The sequence below is a fragment of the Vicugna pacos genome, chromosome 5, assembly GCF_048564905.1.
Source record: "Vicugna pacos chromosome 5, VicPac4, whole genome shotgun sequence".
Classification (NCBI taxonomy): domain Eukaryota; kingdom Metazoa; phylum Chordata; class Mammalia; order Artiodactyla; family Camelidae; genus Vicugna; species Vicugna pacos.
The window spans coordinates 10,667,900-10,690,219 of NC_132991.1; the positions used below are offsets into that span (position 1 = coordinate 10,667,900).

At 48.7% G+C, this 22,320-nt stretch overlaps 1 protein-coding gene across 1 annotated transcript in view; it reads left to right on the top strand.

The window, feature by feature from the left end:
• The first annotated feature begins 1,408 nt into the window (after positions 1–1,408).
• Positions 1,409–22,320, top strand: part of CCDC93 (CCC complex scaffolding subunit CCDC93) — an 84,156-nt gene continuing 63,244 nt past the window's right edge. Inside the window, exons 1-6 of the mRNA XM_072960843.1 lie at positions 1,409–1,621; positions 5,734–5,847; positions 7,334–7,428; positions 15,229–15,340; positions 19,445–19,543; positions 20,363–20,419. Of these exons, the coding sequence (XP_072816944.1) occupies positions 1,409–1,621; positions 5,734–5,847; positions 7,334–7,428; positions 15,229–15,340; positions 19,445–19,543; positions 20,363–20,419 (690 nt within the window). The remainder of the gene's footprint in view (positions 1,622–5,733; positions 5,848–7,333; positions 7,429–15,228; positions 15,341–19,444; positions 19,544–20,362; positions 20,420–22,320) is intronic.

Genomic DNA, 22,320 nt, shown 5'->3' on the forward strand with positions numbered 1-22,320 from the left:
TGCTTTAAATACAGCTATTTAGGTCACAGCTACGCAAGATTGTGCTGTTGGTCCCTTAGGCATCAACACCTGCCTGGTCATCCAACACTGCTTACAAATTATCCCCCCTTTATTCCCCTTCATCCCATATCATCTCAGGGAAGGACAGTTTTAAGATTGCAAAAATAATGCGTGTGGGGAGTTATGAGAGTGGACACCTTAGAAATTGCGTTTCATTGGTTTCACAGTGGGTGAGAGCACATGCCACCAGAGGTAGGCAAGGGAGTTCTCATTTAACAGCTCAGTTTGAATATTCAAATTTCTAAAATTATTGGAGTTTTAGGGGCGTGGCACACAGTTTTATTAGCAATATTTACTAACTACATTTTAAAAGGACATGGTCATTCTTAGAACTCTTTGAACCACTTGTATACTCTCATTCCAGAAAAACCTCTGTTCTGTCAGGATAAACTCCAGGAAGAGTACAAAAGGCACAAAGAATTTCTTCAAGGATAAACATTGACTGAGTACCTATTTCTTACGATGCAGAGAGGAACACACGAACACACGCTTGCGCACACACACACACAGCCCCCTTGATCTCAAAGAGCTTCATAGCCTCACACACACCCCCTCCCACCCTACGCACAGAGAGGATCTTCTCAACAGAAAAGTTTTCAAGTCACCTCTTTCTTCATCGTTAAAAAAAAAAAAAAAAAAGCCTGGAGAAGCCATGGAGCGGGTGCGAGGGGCTTGTGGCCAGAGACACAATTCCTATACAGCTGCCATCCTCTGGGACAGGCCAGGGGTGCTTCACTAAATGATGCAGCTAAAATAAATACCGGAGTCACATTCTCAGAGATGGCCTTCCCCTCAGGAAGACCCAGACACTGAGGATGATGGGGTGGGGGTGGGAGGACATTATCACAAATCACGTTTCCCAGGGGACACGGTGACTCTCGGGCACCAGGGAGGCAGCGAGGGTGAAGAATCCTCTTGGGGGGACTTGGTTCCCCGGTCCGTACATCGAGAAGTCTGCCTAAGTGCGCGTTAATCAGGGGACATCGCGATTCTGAGCCAGAACAGGGCCAGAGTCTGAATCACCAAGCTCATCAGCGCTCTGACTTTGACCCTGGAGCAAGGGGACTTCCGAAGTCCGGCTCGCAGAGAGGACCGGACCCACTTGGGGCATCCGATGCCCGTGAGAAGTAGAGACGGGAGCCAGGGTGCAATATTTCCCCAAAATACAAGAACAGTCCCTTTTATAAAGCACCGTGGAGGGAAATGCAGATCCCCGGCGCGAAGCTACGGGGGAACGTCGGCCCGGGCAGGCAGGCTGCGCTGCAGCTCCTCAGCCGCCGAGGGTCCGGGCCTCTCCCGGGCTGCCCTCGCGCAGGCGTAGTCGCGCCGCGCTTCCGCCGCAGTGCGCATGCTCCGCGAGCCGCTGCGCTCCGGGGCCGCGGTGGTGGCGGCGGCGGCGGCCGCGGCCGAGGAAGTTCCCGCTTTGCACTCCACCCCGGTAGCAGCTTCGGGGCCGGGGACAGCTTCCTCTGGACGCTCCGGGGGCTTCGCTGCCGCCGCGCGGCGGTCGGACGGGACCATGGGGTTGCCCAAGGGGCCGGAGGGCCAGGGTCTCCCGGAGGTAAGGACTCCCCCCGCCCCCACTCCCTGACACGTCGGGGTTCCTGAAGGAGGGCCGAGCCTAAGGGGCCGCGGGCGCGCGGGGATCCGGCTGCGTTTAGGGCGCCCCGCTCCCTTCCTCAAGTGTGTCCACCGCCCAGTCGCTGGGGGCCCAGCAGCCCCCCTCCCCGCCGCGTGGGCGTGGACGGGGACGAACTTCAGCCGGTGCCAGCCTCCCGGGACGGAGGGAGCCTTCCCAGCCCAGTACCTGCCCCGTCTCAGCCGCGGGGCCCGGGGTCGCACCTCTCCGGCTCTCCCCGGCAGTCTCCCCGGTCCCCGGCGCCGCACGCCTCGCCCCGAGGACCCAGGCTGCTGCCCCCAGTGGTCACGAGACACGCGCTGTGAGATGGTCCGGGCTCGGGTTGTGCGAAGGGCGGTGACCTTGCGGCGCCTGCCGCGGCCTCTCGGGGCCCGCGGGGTCCTGGTGGCCGGCACCCGCCGCCGTGGAGGGAATGCCGCCCTGCGTATACCCCGGCGCCTGGCCGGGCCGGCGGGAGGAAGTTTGGGAGCCGTGCGCGCCCCGGGTCGTGTCGGGCCGGGTCAGCGCGCCGCTCTCTCCGGCGGCGCGGGGTGGCCAGGCGGAAATGTTACTGTTTCTCCAGAAGGTAGCGGTGCCTTCCTTTCAGAGGTGTTTGCTATTAAGTCCTCACTCGATCCTAGGCTACCGGATGACCAGTGGTTTCTGAATTTGCAAATTGGCTGGAAGGGGAAAGTGCATTTCCTTTTGGCTTCAAGTATCACTTAGATAGGTACTTTGTATCTATCTACTCTTCCAGTTGATTTACTCCAAAGCTAGTTTATCTTACTAGATTCTTGAAAGAAATGGAATCCATGCTGGACCTCTGTCCCCCTCCGAAGGTTCTGAAGCACACGTTTGGCAGAGGGACTGATTCCTGGACATGGTGCATGGTTCCTTCACACTTAGCTGCTTGTGGCCAATCTTGCTTCTTTGCCCCCCTCCCCAGATCCTCAGTTCTTAAATCCCGCAAGTACCCACTCATTGAGGGATCACTGTTATGTGCATAAAAGCTGGGGCTATAGTGATGGGAGGATAGAAAGTCTGTCAGTGTGTACTCCCAGAATGCAAATCCATTTTATTATCTTAAGAAAACCTAGCTAGTGTAATGTCAGAACCCTTGTGTTAGGTGAAACCTGACATTCAGGTTGCTTTGATGGGACCAGGAACTGTGAAGACCAGAATCTGTACTGTGATTTGATGTGTTATTTCTTTTTTGCCTTCTTTATTCTAAGCTCTCATCAGGTTTTTGCCTGGCCTTTTGCTGTGGACTCCTGTCTGGCCTCCCAGATTCTACCTTAAATCTCTTCGATTCGTTGTCCCACAGTACTTTCTAAAATAAAAAGCAACTTGCTCTTGTTTGTCCTTTGTTTAACCCTTCACTGTCAGGAGACTGGGTCTGATTTGTCACTTTTCTAAGTTCCTGGCAATTAGGAGGTAGACAAGGTGAATATAATCCAGTTATTATCTTTTCGTTCAAAGACCAGTTCATATGAATATGGATGGTCTATGTAATTAAGCTGTCACTAGTCCGGTTAATTCATTAAATTCAATTTTTAAACCCTTTAGATTTGTGAAGGATAGAAAGGTAGCTAGACCTGGCCCTGCCTTCCAGCCTACATGAGCTGCAGTACAAGACAATTGACAATTTAATGTGCCTGATGTAAGAGCTCACAGTCATTCATCTGTATGAGAATTTTAGTTTTAACAGTTGCCTGTATTACCCAGACTGGTGACTTTTTCTAGCTTCAAAAGAGGATATTCTCTCATTCCCTGTGTATTAGCCAATGACCCTTCCACATTTTTAGTTTTAATCTGTGAAGCGAAGTTGGAGTCGTGTTAACATTCTCCATTCAGTGTCTTGCGCCAAAGTTATTTCACAAAGTGAATTGCAAAAGTACACTTCTCCATTCTGGGGGTGAGCGGGTGGGAAGCCTGGGTCCTGCATCTGCCATGGTGTGGTCCATAGGTGCCCATTAGGTACAAGGTGAGGCAGGGATGGTCCTCCTGGATGATCTTGTCCTCTTCTTGGAACTGTTTTCATGATCAATGATTTAACAACAATAAGTGAAGGGGTCCTGTTTTACCTCCCAGGTGTTTTAAGGAAATACTTATGTTGTCCCACTCTCCTCTTCTATTCCATTTTTGTGAACTGTAACTGTTCTTTATTTTCTCTTTTCTTTGAGTGTCTTTCTAGAGACTACTTATAGATGTTTTTCAACCACTGCAGGTCTTTTGCCAAGGAAGAGAAGGTGTGAAAATTAATATTTATTTTTGCATGTCTCCTGGGAACTAGTGAATGCTAACCTTCAGAATCTTTGATAGGTCATACTAGAGTCATTTGAGAGGGAAGTGAAATGAGCAGTGTCACAAGGCTGTCCCCTTCACTGCCACCACCACACCACCATTGAAAAGAGTTAACAGTCACTTTAATAATTCCATGTTCTACTGCGTGTTGACAGGTATACTCCATCTCCTGGCAGTTTGTGCTTTCAAATAAACTTGAATCTCCATTATCAGTGTCATGACTATGAGAACATTTTGTTAACACCTGACTGGCTTAGGTCATGCACTTTAGGTAATAATTGAGCATGTTATTCCATGTTGAATAAGAGTGTCCTTGGAGCCTAATGCTGTTTCAGATGAAAGGAGTAAACGTGGGTGGATAATATATGGACTGTATGAACCAGCTAATAGTCCATTTGGAAAGACAGGCACGTAGGTTAACACCAGACCATGTCACTCATAAGAGGGTGAGATTTAATTGTATGAATGACCCGGACGATAAAGAAACTAGAAATGCGGAGGAGTGACCATGTGAAGCTGCAGGGTTGACCTTGAATTGGTACTCGAACGTGAAGATGGTTTCTGGGCACTTAGAGAACACCAGGAGAGCCGTATAGAAGTGGGAATGAGCAGTGTTTGTCTAAATTGGCCACCGCTGTGTGTGGATCATTTTGGGGGCAGGTAAAGGATGCAGCTGAAAAGATAGGTTTCGGCCAAAGCACCAAATACCAAACTAAGACATTTGGAATTTATCTGGTAGACATTGTATGATGCCTTAATGAGGGGGGGCTGGGTGCAGAGCTGTAGAGGGACGATGAGAAGGCTGTGATTTAGGAGAGAATGAACAAGACAAACCTGGAAGACAAAACAAGAGGCAATTGCAGTAGTCCTGGCATGACATGTAAAGAGAAGGGAAGGGAGGGGAAGCGTGAGATCTGTAGTTAAGGAAGATTCAGCAGGCGTCATTGGATCAGGGAGTAGTTAGAGGTGGGCACAAGGATTTGAACCAGGATACCTTGGTGGTGTTTTAGGCAGAAAGGAGGTTTTTGATTTTCTGTAATAATGGGAGAGAGAAAGGCACAATTTAGGAAAGTAAATGGAGGCAAAAGTACTGGGATATTTAGATGAAAGTATCAATAAAACCGGGGAGTGAAGTTAGGATATAAATTAAAATGTTTAAATCAAATCCCTATTTGAATATATTGAGTGAATTTGTTATTTTTAAGGCAATTCTGTTACATGGCAGTAATTGCCCTGTAATATACCTGGGTTGAAAGCCTTCCTTATATTTGCTTCTGAGCAAAAAGTGCAGAGGGACCCATGTTTGAATTCTTTACGCTTGCCCCTCTTGTCAGTAACTTCTAGGACTAAGATGAATATAAAAAAAGAAGAAAATAAACCAGCTGTTCCATCTGAAAGTTTATAATCGAGTCAGGAAGCCTGTCCTGTAAGCTGTGTGTTTGAGAACTGGGAGGTAATGTTCTGTAATCATCCTTTCCCAGGACTCCTCCTCCTTCAGCACCAGATGGACAGCCCAGACTACCTGTACGTGTCTTCTGCCCCCACCTCTAACGAGTAACAGCTTGTTGAGGCCCAGGGACCCTGTTCCATGTGACTCCCACAGCACTGTGTCCCCAGGCCCCTGTGTGAACGCAGTGATGCAACCAGTGTCACCTGCTCCTTGGCAGTGAGGTTGTGGCATCAGAGAATACACCTGGTGTTCCTTTATTCAGGGTAGCTTTTACCAGCCTAACTGTTACCTTTTGTTTTAGGTGGAAACAAGAGAAGATGAAGAACAAAATGTCAAGTTGGCTGAAATTCTGGAGCTTTTGGTTGCAGCTGGGTATTTCAGGGCAAGAATTAAAGGCTTGTCACCTTTTGACAAGGTAAGAGGAGGTCTTTCTAACGAGAAGACTGTCGTTTGTCAGGATGGCATGGTTTACTGTGGAAAGGAAGAAGAGATTGTGTTTTTACTTTCTCTATGCCCATGTTGTCATTTCTCCCTAATTCAGATTTGTTAGGGAAGCATTAAAATTTCCTATTAAAATAATCATGTATCAGTAGATGCACCTTGAGGTCCCTTCTCTGTGCCCGATGCTCTGGGAAATACATATAAGCAAAATAAATAGTTCCTTATTTCAAGGAACTTAAAGTTTAGGTCGGGAGATAAAGCTTATGTCAGATAAAATAATCCGAGTTAATAAGGAGCTGTCCCAAGTCAGGGTGCTCACAGACGGCTGCCAGAGCTTCTCTGGATGGATGGTAAATGCTGAGTTTGGAGGAGGGAGAAGTCACCATGGGATGAAGTCCTTTATTTCAGCAGAACCTTGAATGACTGTTATGCACAAGGCAGAGTAGTAGGTGTCAGGGGCACAGAGGTAAGAACAAAGGCCTTGTACTCAAAGAGCCTAGCTTCTAAAGAGTAGGGAAGAGAGACAAGTAAGCCAGCCCATGTAGAATAAATGGCACAATTCGCTAAGTGCCACGGCGACCATACACATTAGTGAACTGTCCAGATCGGGCAGGGCAGGCCTGGAAAGCTTCCTGGTGGAGGAAAGCGTTGAGTCCTCCAGTGGGCCACAGCCCCGGCTGTGCGTCCCAGAGTTTGTAATACATATGTCTAGGCCTCTCCCACTGGAATTCTGGTTAGTTAGGTCTGGACCGGGGACTGGAATCTGTATTTTATGAGGCATCTCACCTAAGTCTGCAGTATAGCCAGGGATAAGATTCACTGTGGTCTTCTAATATCAAGCTGTACCTGAAAAAGTTTTGTTTCAACATGGATTTTTAGCCTTAGCCTCGTTGGCATCTCAGGGAGATCCTGTGACAAACTAGAGCAGGGATTCTCATCTCCTTTAGGTAGAGGGAAAAAAGTGAGATGTATGGGAATTAAGTAACGAGCCACAAAATGTCACCCTTGCCACTCACATATCCGGTCCATAAAACACAGAATTCCTCTGGAATCTGGCACTTGCCTGTAACTGGATTCAGACTTGTCTCAGCTGAATTAATGTCTGTCCCCATTGGTATCAGGAGGATCCATGCATCGTATGTCCATTTCGTCATAAAAGTCAGCTTCTCAGCCCACTGGCCACATTCCAGGTGCTCTGCAATCACGTGTGACTAGCGGTACTGGATGGGGCACTCAGAGACAGAGCGTTCCCATCTCTGCAGGAAGTTTTGCTCAGCAGGGCTGTGTAGGTGAACTGTGGTAGACGGAGCCAGGACACAATTGTCTCTCTCTGCAGACACATGATTTTGTATGTTCATCGAATCTGCCAAAACTATTTATGTTTTATCTGCCTTTCGCTTCTTCCCCTCTTCCCAAACCAGGACGAGCAAACGGGTATTTTGTGTGTGTGTGTCTTGCAGGTGGTAGGAGGAATGACCTGGTGCATCACCACTTGCAACTTTGACGTGGATGTTGACTTGCTCTTTCAGGAGAACTCTACGATAGGTCAGAAAATGTAAGTTATCAGCGTTTGCCCTGGAAGAGCCTCAAGGGGGAGAAAAGAGCTAACTCTTGAGCACGTGCTGTGTGCCAGAAGTGGTGTTAGACACTGTGCGTATTTTGTTTCAGTTTTCATTACAAGGGATATGACTGCTGTTTAACAGATTGCAAAACTGAGACAGAAAGAAGCCAGGGCCACACAGCTAGCATGTAAGAGTCACCTGATGTTATTATAACGTTACATACGCTACTTCCAGTGCTTTTTCTTGATCAGAGTTTCCAGTGACTGCTTGGTGTGTCCCTTTCCAAAGGTAGCGAGTTTGGATGGAAGTTAAGTAGCTGAGGGGAGAGGAATCCTTCCCTCTCCCTTGCCTCTGCTTAAGGCAGAGCCTCACTTTGTCTCCCATCAAGTGGAGGTAGCCTGAACTCCTTGCACAAGTTGTCACCGGAGGGCACCCCGGCTGGTCTTCCCTTGCTCACCAGAGCCTTGGTGATTTCATGAGGGCACTGGGGATCCCCAGTTCTGCCCAGCCCTACCAATGGGCAGCTGTGTGACCTGGGACAAGCCTCGGTTCCCTTATCTGTAAGAAGGAGGGTTTGTGATCCCAGATCTGTGTGCTTCTGTGACTGACTTAGTCATTTTTCTGAAGCCTCCTCCTCCTCCAGATGGATTAAAGATGATTTACAGATATGCCTGGGGAGCAGTAATAGTGGAAGAGTGAAGCAAAGACAAAGCAAAGCTAAAGGGAAAAAAAAAAGGAAACAAAAGGCAGGGTTGGGATAAGAAATACACCTGTAAGGGGCCGGCCACAAGGCTCGTTTTCCTAAGGGTGGAACACAGATTTGGCTCTAAGCTTCCTGGCAGCCAGCAAAAAGAGGAGAACGTGCTAAAGTATCCAATATACAGTTTCCATACAGTAGAAGAAAAATCGGTCCCTAAGAATCACAAATTCTTAACACTAGGAGTAAAGGCATCTCTAGGCTCCTTGTTAAGGAGGCCGTGCAGTTTGACACGGTGGTACTGTCATCAGTGCTCTGCATCCTAACAGCTGCGTGTGGGACCACGGCATCCCATCCAGCCACCCGTAATGAGACGTCCTCCCATGGGAGGCGGTGTGATGGAGTCCAGGTGGGTGGCCCTGCTTCCTACTGGGCCAGCTCAATCCGGAGGTAGATTTGTGTTCTTGTCCTTTTGTTTATTTTTATTTAGGTGTTGAATACATAAAGGTTAAAAAAAATTCAAATGCCACCTAACGGAGCAAAACATACAGCTGATGTCTCCCCCCTTCCCATTCTACACCCCAGTTTTATTCCCTGGAAGGAGTCCTCTTTGACAGTGTAGTTCAGATCCTTCAGAGTGGGCACGTCTACATCACCGACTATGTATATGCTCCGTTTCACTTATGTCTAACAAGAGGAGGAGGCTGGCTCACCTGTACCACACACTACATCCCTTTGGGCTTCCATGCTCCAGTCTTTTAATTGTCTGTTGTTCTGTGATCACTGGCATAATTTTAATCTACTTATGCTTCTATTTCTTGACCCATTAACATAAACTAGCTTCTCCTGGGTCCTAACTATGTAGGGTAAACATTATAGTACCTCTGTCTTTCCTTCTCCCTTTCAGCCTCCAGGTACCATCATAACATCACTTTTATATGATTAGGGCATAATGGTTATAGTCTGTTCCATAATAGCAGTTAAATTATCCATGCTTTAACTACAGGTGAATTCTAACAGTATAATCTAAAAGTAAATTCTAAAAGTAAATCTAAAAAGTATTTACAGTAAGAAGTAAGAATTATAATGGGGTCAGAAAAAAGGAGATGCACTCTTCTGGACCGTAATGATGCTGTTTAAACAGGAATATTCAGACTGTCACAGCGAAAAGCAATCTCTTTTCGTGTGCTCGTTGACTCAGTGGATATTTATCGAACCCCTGCTATGGGTCAGGCATTGATCTGGACACTTTGGATATATTAAGTGAAAAATGTCCTGCCCTCACAGAGCTTATAGTGTATGGGGGAGACAGACCAGGAACTAATTTAATGAATATGTAAATTATATGTAGAAGTAGTGTGTGCCCCAGAAAAAATTAAAGCTGGGGAGGGGTATGAGGAGGGACATGGGGTGGGAGGCAGTTGTGGCTTTAAGTTCATGTAGGCCTCATTGAGAAGGAGATGCTGGAGCTAAGACAGGAGGGAAGATGGAACTGCCGGGGGAAGGCCCAGAGCAGAAGCTTACCTGGGGAAGGTGGGGGACCAGAGCAGGTAGGGTCTCCTGGGTCAGAGTGAGCACTTCGGGTGTACTCCGTGAGACAGGGAGTCCCTGGAGGGCTTTGAGCAGAGGAGGAATGCAATCTGTTCTGTGTCTTGGAAGGAACCCACATCTGATGACTGAATGAAGGGGGTGAGGGTAGAAGCAGGGAGACATAGGAGATGGTGGGGGCCTGGATAGTGGGCTAGCCATGGTGGCATTCCAGACCTGTTTTGAAGGTAGAACCAACAGGATTTGATGACAGATTGGATTTGGAGTGTGAGTAGGAGGCGGGGCAGTGGTCAAGGATGATTCTGAAGCGTTTGCCCCCAGCCAGTGGAGGTGGTCTCTGCCAGTCGCTGAGAGTCAGGCACACTGCAGTTTGCTTTATATTCATACAACTTTTTTCCTTGTGTTTCTCTTTGTGTTTTTTTTTTTTTTCGTGGACAAAGAAGCACATGCTTTTCCCTGTACCTAATAAGATCAGCCAGTTTCTTTCTTTTTTAATTTAATTTATTTTTATTGAAACTACATTAATGTTCATCTTTCAGACTCATTGGTAGTGACTCCCAGGTTCTAAACCTCCAGTTTAAAATTCTCATTGAACTTCAGCCCTTCATCCCTGTCTGCTGTATTTACTCTGATGGCTACGGTGTCTCCATCAAAACACCCTGGGCTAAAAGAAAACCCAAATCCCCGCTCCAACAGTTCTCACAGCATTGCCGTCCCACCAGGCAGTCAGGCCTCCCTGGGAAGTCTCACTCCCTCAACTTCTTCACTTAATTACCCAAATCCTCTTTTCTATAGACCTAAATTGCAGAATTTCTAGCACAGAATTTAGGACTTACTTATAAACAGTTTTACATATTTTAAGCATTTTTTCACATGCGTCCTACTTGGTTCATCGGTTAGATTATATAATTTGATAACTTGGAAACCAAATTTATTCCGTATTTCCCCCAGCATTTAACACAGAAGCAACTAATGGTGCTCAGTGAATTCTTTCCTGTGATTTGGCCAGCTTCACATGCGTCTTTTTCAGATGTTGGTTTCTACTTATGCAAAGAAGAGTTTTGGAGGATTTTAACATATTGTTAAACATTTCTTTTAATTGAAGTATAGCTGACCAGCCAGCTTCTCAATTGACGGCATGCATGCACTGCCTTCTAGAATACACTTTTTTTTTTTGGTGAGTTTTCGTTTGTCTGAAGTATAGTCAGTTTACAGTGTTGTGTCAGTTTCTGGTGTACAGCGTAATGTTTCAGCCATACATATACATACATATATTTGTTTTCATATTCTTTTTTGTTATAGGTTACTACAAGATATTGAAGGTAGTTCCCCATGCTATACAGAAGAAACTTGTTGTTTATTTATTGTATATTTAGTAGTTAGTATGTGCAAATTTGAGCACACTCCGGACTGAAGCCTCTTTCTGTTCCAGTTTGAACTGATGGCTTCTTACACCTGTGACACCCTGGTCTTCTCGGATTCCTTTCCACTGCATTCTTTCTGGGCTAGTCTTACTATTTTTTGATTCTACAAAGCCTGCCTTCCTAAATTCCTCTGGAGTTTTCAGTGAGTTTTAAGCGCCTTTTTCATGCTGGCGTCTCTGGGGTTTGTGATACTTTCCCATCAGTGACAGTTCTCTTAATAGATATTGGAGCATCGTGTTTTTCACACAGGTTCCCAGTCCCTTATCTGTATTTCTGAACTCCAAAAAAACATTGAAAATGGGTTTTTGTTCTAAGTGTGGATACAGAACTTAATTGCAAGCGAAACTTGACCTGACCTGACTTGAGGCTGTTTCCGGTCTTTTTTGATCCCACTTACGTGAATATTGATACGTTTTGCGGTGGAAATGTTCGTTTCTTTGATTATAGGGTGCTGCTCTGGCTTTTACTGGGTCTTATGTAATGCATGGTATATGCCCCTTAGGTATACAAAGGTGCGGACATCTAAAGAGTTCTGAGTTCTGAAACATCTGCCCCTAAAGGGTTTGGATAAGGGGTTGAGGATGTACTGTATTCTCTGATAAGTACTTGGTGTGTGACTTCTAAGTGCAGAGCCAAGAACTACAGTTGAAGGCAAAGCTGGGGAGAGGGCTTTGCCTGGAAAGCCCCACCAGACTCCTAGCAGTACATCAGGGAATTGAGTCTTTATTATCTGTAGGAGAAACGCCGTAGCCACAGGGCACTGAATTATCCAGAAATTTTTTCTGTTTGGTTTTGGAATGTGTTCTGTGTCTGGGGGCCTCCCCACAAAGTTTCTGGTTGGGTGCAACTTAGACTGATACTGCCAGGTGTCTACAGCCCCCCGGCGTGTCCCAGCGGACCCGAGAGGTGGCCAGCAGCACCTCTGAGGAGCACGCTGGCTGCGCAGGGCGTGATTACCTTTCCGGCTGTCTTCCCTGTGTCCCCCACGGGGGCCTTGTCCTCCTTGGTCCTTCTTTCACAGGGTTCCAAGAGCTTCCACCGTCCAGCCCCAGCCTGTCCTAAAGTGCTGTCACCACAGGGTGCTCGGCTCCGAGGCTCATCAGTGAGATTTTAGGTTTATAACTGAGTTCCGTTCTACAACACGTTTACTAGGCACCTGTGTGCAGAGCACTTGCACGTGCGTTTTACTGTTTAACCTTCACAACCACCCTTGAAGAGGCAGGACAGGGATTAGCCCTCGCTCTGTGATGGGAGTGTTGGACCAGAGGGACTGGGCGGCTTGCCAGAAGTCCCAGAGTAGGTGATGGAGCTTGGAATTTAGACCCTGGTTTAATTCCCTCTCTTGTAAACTGCTTGCAGTGGAGGAGGAAACGGTGCACTGAACACTCTTAAAACCTAAAGGAATCAAACCAGTCTCCTGTGATGAAAAGTAGGCGTGTTAAAATCTTAGACTAGGAAGCCTGCCTGGTGAGCTCTACAATGATTGTTTCCCCATTTTCAGAAAGTCAGAGGATTGACAGGGGGAGGCCGAACGAATAGAGACTGGTAGGTTTCTGCAAGAAGTCTCCCTGCCCTTTGCCGCCTGCCCCCAGGCAACTTGTGTGTCCCCCCCACGTCCACCCTCCCAGCAGCGTTAGTGCCTTCAGCTGCTTCCACACGCTGCTGACACTGTGCAGACTTGGCAGTAATTTCTAGGAGGCGGGTTTAAGAGGGTTGTAAACCCTGGGATGACCCTGGGCGTCCTTCCCTCAGGGCCTCAGGGAACGGGGAAGGAGGGCTGTCTCTGAGGAGTGGCCAGGAGAGCCTTGTCTGAAAGAGGGTTGGCTGCCTAGGGTTGGGGGTCCCAGCCTCTGGTCCTCAAGCTGCTGAGTGGTTGTAGGCAATCAGTAACCCTAGGCGGACCCACGGATCTGTTGTGGATGCTAGAGGGCGCTCTCCTCCTGCTGGGCAGGGGGCCCCCTCTGAACAGTTAAGACCCGCCCTGAGCAAGGGTGCAAAGCCAGAGTTGGTGATCATCTTCATTTGTTAAGCTTGGAGTCTAGGGAGCAGGGCCAATTAAGCACCTATGTCTACTCCTCACAAGTTACAAGGAAATTAAGGAACAAGGCATGGGAGTCTTAGAGAAATCAAATTAGAAAATAAAGCTGATCAGAGAGAGCCTTAGATGTGTGGCCAAATGAGTTTGGTAATCCTTCCTACCAAACTGTCCCATTCGGGCCCCAGGAAGAGCTGGACAACCACAGGCTTCCCCACCAGGGCAGGCCCCGTATCTCGTGGCAGAGAAGTCACACGTGGCCGAGGACAGGCTGCTCAGGGAGGGGCCTGTAGGGGCGCCCAGGGGCCATGTGACACTTTCCCTCCTACACTTCTCAGGTCTTTTGGGTAAATCACACCCCCTTCTGTTTGGGGTGGAAATGTCCTCCGCTATGCTTCTTCCCTGGGCAGTGGGTGTCCTTCCTTCTGTGAATGTGTGCGGTAGGGACCAGTCTTCCCTTCGCATTCTTTTCTCTTAACATATTGGACTTGACACTGATACTATGGTCAGTGGAGCTGGGAGTGTGACTGTTCCCCTCCACAGCTTTAACTGTTATGAACACGGTTTTGTAGAGTGTTTTCTGAGGACTGTTCCCTGGGAGCCGTTTGGCTTTTGTCCTTAGATTACTTCATTCCTCCCAAGACTGAGGGCATCAGACCTTCTAAGGAGAATGTCGGTAAGATAACTGCTCTCATCCAGGCCCAGGTTAGAAGTTGGTATTAAGGGTGTCTGTCTCCTGGGAAGTATTATGGAACCACAGAAAGACAAAGGTGTACAAGATTTCTTTGAATAAGTAATACTTCTGGTGGACCCCAGACTTGCTGCATTTGAAGCATCTAGTAAGAACCTGGTGGTGACCTTGTTCACCAGGGCCTCCATATATTAGAAAACAGTCTGACTCTTGTAAATGAGGCCCAGCAGCTGCTACTGGCTATGATTTTTTAAGGGTCTTAGGTGGAATATAATCTAAACTACCCAAGTAGGCTAAGCCAGAAGCCCCCATTTCTCCATGTGGCCCCTCAGGGTCATGGCTTGTGACTGTTTCTCAAGGTTCCAGGTCCACATGCTATGGTTTGGGGGGTTAGTGGACCCGCTAAATGATCTCCATTCTCTTCTCTTGAATCTGATCCAATTCAGATCAAAGAAATAGGAACCAGGCAGTTGGAGATCAAACAGCAACTGATTAGAAAAGGAGATTTAAGTCTGTGGTGGAATGGACTCACACACAGGTGCATCTATCACTCCTGCCATAAAACTTCCCTGCCCTCCCCAGGCCAGGGCTCAGCTGAGCATCCAGCCATGGGAGGGTGCTTACCTCCCAGCTGAGACAGGAGACAGGAGCCCCAAGGAGCCGGGCCCCTCCTCTCCTCCCCCAGCAGTTCAGGGAGGACGGGAGCAAGGTGTGGGAGAGAGAGCTGAGTGTCCCTCGTGAGAAGTGGAAAACTCCTCTCTGGAAAATTGAGTGAGGACACGAATTTCCCTCAAATCCAGGATTAATTTTAGAGTATCAAAAAAAGTAAGGGCTTTTTTTTTATTTCAAAAATACTTTGTACCAGAGTAGAGAACTTCAAAAAAAAAATTTTTTTAAGCACGAGGTCCCATGTTTTGTCTTAATACTCTGGGCACCCAGCACAGGGTCTGGTAAGTATTTGTTGCCCAAATGATATTTAGAGCAGTTTCGAGTGTTAAGCCTAGTGGTTCCCAGACTTGTGGAAAAAGTAGAGCAGTAAGAAATGTAAAAGAATACAGGGCACTGATAACTTATTTTACCATGTAGGAGTGTTAAAAACTTACTCAACTGTTGTACCTCAAACGTGATTGTAACTTCATAAAGAAACAGAATATTTTAATATAAAAAGTAGGAAGCACCCAATCTTAGAATGAAGGGTGACGGCGGCTTTGCGGACTTCCGTGCTCACACACATCTAAGTGGTGCCTGTTTTTCTCCCTTTGCCGTCAGCTGGGAGAAACTTGGTGGTGGTCTGGTACTGAGAAGCCCCAGGTTCCTCTGGGGTGCAGCCCCGCCGAGCGAGATGCCTAAGGGACGCTTACTGCGTTCTCACTCCTGCTCACTGCTTTCTCCCAACAGAGCTCTGTCAGAAAAAATCGTCTCCGTCCTGCCGAGAATGAAGTGTCCACACCAGCTGGAGCCGCACCAGATCCAGGGGATGGACTTTATTCACATATTTCCTGTCGTTCAGGTGAGAGCGTCTGCGGGGTTTCTCGCCCTCTGAGTTCTGACGGGGTCTGGCTCTGGGGCCGTCCGGCCGGGATCCTGGAATTTGCTGGGCCTCGTGTCTGCTAGGTGACAGCAGAACATGACATCCTCTGGTGTCGTCCTCGAGAGGTCCTCAGTACCCCATCTGCCCTCGTTCACACCGTCACCTGCTCCGATCTTTGTACCTGTTAGTAGCTTTTCATTGCCCCCCTGGGAAAGACAGAACCCGGTAGCCCCCCAGGCTCTGGTCCCCTCGGCCTGTCCAGCCTCATGTGAGTTCTTGCTTCTCGGGGTCCTTTCTGTTCTAGCCCCTCTGACTCATCTTCAAATGTCCTCACACATACTATGCCTCCTCCTGCCACGATACCTTCCTCTCCGGCCGGGAAGCTCTTCCCTTCTCTCCTTACCTGCCTAATTCATGTTCATCCTTCAGCTCTCAGGTCCACCAAGCTTCCTCAGGAAAGCTTCCCCTGCCCCCCGAATCCAGAACGGGTTCCTTTACTGTGTCCTCTCACATGGCCGCATCCCTGTCTTCACTGCACTTCCTTACTGCGGTGTGTGGGCGTGTACATGCAAGCGTCTGGGTGATTCTCCCGTCAGAATGTAAGCTGCTCCCTGTCGTGTCTCTGGCACCTCCTAGAGTTTCTGGCACTTTATAGGCATTCAGGTCTTATTTGAGGACTAAATATCTAATGAGGGACTTATCTCCAGCACAGCTTTCCCCCAGGGCCCTGTGGCTCGTGCTGTGTCAGCCCCTCCTGCAGGCACCACAGAAGAGGAGGAGCGAAGGGACTCAGGTTTGTTGCCTGCTGTGTGCTCAGTGCTCTGCCTCTGATCCTAGCAGCGTTCTTTGAAACATCTAGTATAATCCCCATCTTACCTCTGAGCAAAGTGATACTCAGAGAGGACAATCGATTTGAGAGCAGAGAACCAGGGAGGAGAGAGGCAGATTCCAGCGTAAAGTCCTGTCTTCACGCCTTGTGCTTTTCCCACTCCGCCAGCATGCGGCCACCACAAGCTAAGCTGCACAGCGCTCGCTGGAGAAGTCTCGTGCTTCTGTTAAGTTTATACAGTGTAGGAGTGACAGCCTGGACTCTCGAGACTTCCTGGGTTCAGATCTTCACTCTGCCGCTTTCTAGCTCTGTGACCTCCGACAAACAACGTAACTTACCTGTTAAACAGAAATTATGATAGCGCCTACCTGACCGGATGCTATGATTTTTTTCCACCACCGTATCAAATTTGAGATTCCAGTGACACTAGCACAGCTGGAGGTGCTGCTGGTGACACTGCACAGGATTTCCTGCCTTCTAGTTTCTGTCCGGAGAAAACACCTGTCCGTTCGTTCCTTCCCCCTTTCTGGAGGAAAATCCACTATGGATGAAAACTGAGTAGGTTAACGTGTGTGAAGTGCCTGGCTGAGGGACTGGCACATTTAGTGCTTCGTAAGTGCTACGTGGTTGTTTCTGGGGCTGTTCCTGTGACTGGGAGTCTCCCCCTGCTGTAGACTTCAAAGCACGTGTGATGAAATTTGTAAATGGTGTTTACACATCTGAGGCTGAGACTTTGACTCGGGATGCCATTTGGATGTTTGCTGCGGCAATGGTCGCTGGTCCTCCTTGTGTGGGTTGTCACTGACACCTCCAGCACCACCAGGCTGACGTTGTTGCCTGGATCTCTAGTGACCAGACCATGCTCAGTCCTGTGCTAGAACTTTGAGGGCCAAAACTCGAGTCCAGATGTGAGAAGGCGATGAAGGCAGAGTGGTTTTCCATAGTTGGTTTGGGCATTCTGAGTGCCTGATGTTCTGTGCTGTGAGTGCAGTGCTGGAGGGCTTCCCGTCTGGGTGTGAGCGCCTCGGCTAATGGTTACCAGACTTCACTTCACGGACCTGTAAAATTTTAAACCAAACATGTTGGTTGACCTGTGGTTACCGCCTGTATTTTGGCCCATATGGACATCATTTTTTTTAAGTAACCAGTATCTTTCTCTATAATATCCTAAAAGAAAGACCCTTTTTTTTTAGTGGAGGTACTGGAGTTGGAACCCAGGACCTTGTGCACACCAAACACTCTGTCTACCACTGAGCTATGCCCTTACCCCAGAGAAAGGCCATTTAACCCCCACTTTTAAATTAAAGGACAGTCCTTCAAATGGAATATGTTTAATCTTGTAAAGAACTCGCCACACGCCTGGAGGTGCTTCCTGTCATGCTGGACACCAGTGAAAGGGCAGTCACGGACCAGCCACGGGGCACCACTGAGCTGGTCGCGCGGTGTGCTTCCAGAGGCTCGCCACCCTCGTTCCCGCCGTTAGCGCAGCTGCAGTGACCCTGAGTGCGGCCAGGAGAAAAGCGGAGCTGACTTGCAGCTCCTGGGAGTTCCAGGTCTCATCATTTTCTCCCACACGGGACACGTGAAGCCGGTGAGGGTAGGCATTTGTGTCGTATGCTAGGGGCCCGTGGCGGAGCTCAGCTCTCCTAGAGTCCCCCTCTGCAGCCTGTCACACTGGGGACTCCAAAACAGAGCAGCCAAGTCTCAAAGGAAATCCTGTGACTCAGACAGCTTTGCCTTCCTCCTCTGAGCGCTGGGATCCAGCCGCAATAACTCAGTGTAGATCTAATTAATGGAGGCAGAGCTGAGAAGGAAACAACTATGAGAGGCCAGAAACTGGGTCTCCAGATGCAGAGGAAAGCAGAGTGAAACTGAGCTGAGCAGTGAGTCAGCCTCCTGAGTTGAGGGGCAGTGCTGGGGTGGGGGTGCCGGTAAGGGCCTAGGGTGGTTCCCAGTGCTGTCTGATCGTCTGCCCCGCCCTTCTGGGTTTTAGTGGGTGCCTGAGGTCATTGTTTGGAGGTGGGGTGGAGTGGAGTGATGGAGATGAATGAAGGATACCAACAACAAGAAAATGATCCCCTAAAACTAAAAGAATAGTTGTTGGCAGCCCCCCTGCCCTGGGTACCTGCTTCCTAAGCGCGTCCTTTCCTCAAGCTGGCTGCATTCCTGCCGTCCCTGCAGAAGTCCGTGCCCCGTGCGCGTGTAAACCTTGCCGCCCCTGGCTGTGCTCTCGGGGAAACAGAGCTACTGTCCCAAACCACCCAAAGGCGTTAGGAGTGCTCTCTGGAGAGAGATGGCGACCCTGACAGATGGCAGCCCCTCCATATGTTCTTGAGTAACAACAGGAATGAAGGAAGGGTCGGGGAGGAGAAGCGGAGGCACTTTCTGCATTTGCACTCTCACCCTCAGAGCGCCTGGGTCTTGCGCAAGCTGCGGGATGTGTGTGTGTGTGTTTCAGGTACCTGGAGTTGTCAGTAGGCAGACACGAAGAGCAGCCCCTTCTGCACATCAGTTCCGTGGAACTGGGAGACTTCATGCGGCTCAGATGTGCTAAAAAGCCCCCGATTTGGGGCCCACAGCTCTGGGGCCCGCGGGCTGTGGATCAGGGGACAGACCGTGTGGTCTCTTAGCTTCCGATTCTATTACCTTATTGTGTCGTGCGGATTCAGAGAGCAGGTGCGGTGAGCGCCAGGCCCACCTGAGCCGGGGGCTGTGTACACAGTACACCCTGCTCCCAAGTCTGAATACTGTGGGGATTTTTTCACCTATCGCAGGAGGTTAGACTAGGTGTTCTCAGTGGTTCTCTGGCAGCAGCAGCACCGGTAGGAGCGAGTTCCAGTGCGATCTGCCTCTAGGAGCAGGGAGGTGGGGACCAGCTGTGTTCGTGCTGTGTGCCAGGCATGTCCAGGGCTCTCTAGTACTTGAGTTCATTTGCTCCCACAATCCCTCTGTACAGTGAAAGGAACAGATACTCTCGCCTCCCCCGTAGGTGTGGAGGGGGAATCTGAGGCCTGGGCACCTGGAGTGAGGCTCCCAGGCTCCTGCACGGCTGCCAACTCTAGGTCCCACTGGACCCCAGCATCCAGACGCCCAGCGGTGGCCTTTCCTGTAGGGCAGAGTGTGCTGAGTCTCTTGTCGCCTGCTCAGTGCACATTCTGTGACTTGGATTCATGACTTGCCCTGTCCCGGAGTCAGCCTTTACCGCATTGGTGTTCCATCCCCGTCAACCCCCGTCTCCCTGCTTCCTTCCCCAGTGGCTGGTGAAGCGGGCTATCGAAACGAAAGAAGAGATGGGTGACTACATCCGCTCCTACTCCATATCCCAGTTCCAGAAGACCTACCGCCTCCCCGAGGTCAGTATCCTGTTCTGTTCTTGTCCAACTGAGAACGTGAGTGCACAGCTGGGGGCCCCCCAGGAAGGGGCAGGGTGAGCTCAGGCTCCCTGCACTGCCACCCACCTGCGTGGCATCTCTGCCCCGACCTGGTCTTGGCATTTCTGTCTCTACCTGGTCCGCACTGAAACTGGGCCTCCTGCTTAATTAGAGTTGCCTCTTTAAATAGGCACTCCGTGTTAAGCCCTGCAATTTTGTCCTTTTCTCTCAATTTTGGCACTTGATCCAAAGCTTTTATTAAATTTCAAGAGCATGAGTATGTTTTTGTACAGTCATATAAAGGCTTTTCGGGAGACCATCTGCTTAGAACACTCCGGTAGTAACAGTTTAATAATAATCACAACAGCAACAATAAAAGCTGCTCATTTTCAGATACTAAATCCCAGTCCCAGCACATCACGTGTCTTCTACTTTTTAATCCTCGCGACTGCTCGCTGAGATAGATGGCCCCATTTTACAGATGGAGAAACTGAGGCTCAGAGGTTCGATAACTTGCCTGAGGTTTCAGAGCTCATGAGGATTTGAAGTGAGAATACTTGTCTTCACTGCCACACTCTGTAGCCCCCCTTTTTCTGACCGGCTGTAGGGATCTGCTTTGAAGCCGTCTGCAGAGGCCCTGGCTTTTTCCCGTGCAGAATATATTCCAGTGTGTTAGAATATTGAAACTTCTTCAGGCAAAGTTGTGAAGAGAAGTCAGTTTATAAGACGGGTTGCTGGGCAGTCCAGTTGAGTCTCAGTCTTCATGCAGGCTTTGTTTAATCCCTGGGTTCTGTCTTGTAGGATGATGACTTCATCAAGAGAAGAGAAAGGGCCATCAAGACAGTCGTCGACCTCTCGGTAAGCTCCCTTCCTGAGCTCTTCTGCAAGGGAAGAACGTAGGGTCATAGCCTCCAAATAGCCCTTTGATTTAAATCATAGAAACCCCTGCTCCCCGAGGTTTCTATCTGCCAGACTTACCCAGAAGCTGACCTCACATGCGCATGTGAGGGAGGCTTCTGCCCACCTCCCTGCCCGTTATCCCATGCCAGTGTCCACGGGTCGAACGTGCCACAACCACAGCCCTATGTTTTCCTTAGTTCCAGTTTTCTAAACCCAAAGCCCTTCCTCGTTTGCGCCAGTGGCAGGTGTGAACTTCAGGGAGCTCCCAAGGGCAGATGATGAACTGGAGCTGATCTGGTGAGGCCTCCACTCTCATGATGGCTGTGGAGAGGCAGAGCAGCTTCTGAGCTTTGTGTGGGAAACTCTGGGATGGCCTTTGTCACCATGCACGGTGCATCTGAACCACGGGGTCTTCCCCAGCACAAGGCCCAGGGAAGAGCTTGGGGCCTTTTCAGAACCTTCTGGGCCAGAGCACAGCAGAACTTGGTTAGCACCCCCCTACCCCACCCCCCGGCCTTCCTACCTGAGCTGACGGGAATGGAGCCTCAATGCCTGGGTGTAAGTTCTCTTTCTTCAGAAAATAATGTATAATCTTGCTCTTTTTTTTTTTTCACTTTAAGAATAAATATGTGGTCTCTCAAGGTGATTACTCTGGAAAGAATAGTAACTGTTACATGATGAAAGGCTTAGAATGCTCATTTAAAACAGAACAAAAGAATCTTTGTCACTTTATAGTTGTAATTTGCATCTTTTCCATGGTTCCATTTTGGAAATGGCAGGAATGGAAAACCTATAAGAGAGTCCACTCTGAAGCCAGATACTGGTTTCAGATTTGGTGGCAGTACTAAATAGTAATAATTAAGAGGACGTGATAGAACAGCAGAGTAATTTTTTTCCCTGGTTATGAAATTGGTGTACAGTTTATAACATCCTTAAAGTTTTGGTTTTTTTTAAAGGTTGATAGATACAGAGGGAGAAAATCAACCTTAATCCAACAACACAGAAGCAGCCACTTTTGATGCTTGGACCTGTCTCTTCCGTGTTTTTAATGTGCATTTTTATACCAAACTAGAATTTTACTTTGACTATAAGTTTGTAAGTTTTTTTTCCACTTACCTACATGAAGTCTTGTATGCTATTAAAGATTCTTCCTAGTTACATTTTCAGGACAGATAGTAACCAATTAGTTGCTTTCCTTGTTTAAATGTGCTTCCTTTTTTCTGCAGAGATCTGAGAACTAGGTGGCAGGGTTACCTCTGATACAGGGAGCCAGGGAACCAGGGGCAGAGGGGAAAGGAAATTCTCTTTTCCCTGTAAACCCTGTACTGTTTGAATTTGATACTGAGTCTGTGTATTACCAGTTCAAAAACAACGAAGTAAAAAATATATAATGCTTAATCGACTATCTTCAGATGTAAATCTCACTTGGAGCCCTGGGTAGAGAGTGAGAAACATTACGTTTTGGGGCTGTATCACCGAGAATGAAAGGCCCGTGTAGCTGTTGGTCAGCCTGTCAATGAAGCTGAGCCTGACACCTCTGTATTTATTAGACATTTCAGGCCTCTAGAGACACATTTTTTTCTTCCTCTCATTTGCAATGGAGTTTTTAAAGAAAATCCTCACTCAGCACCCGGGGCCTCCATGGTGGTGGTGGTGGTGATTTTATTAATGTGGACATGAAGGAAACAGGCATACTTGTGCCAGTTATGATCACTTTTTCTTGTGGGATCTTTCAGGCCCCCGCACGCGGTGGTGGGAACACCGGTGGTGCCCCTTTGGGTGGAAAGCAGTGTTTGTTCAGGGGCTCGTGGGCTGGGGTGTCGGGTGGGCCCCGAGGGTGAGCTGCTCGGTCAGCGCAG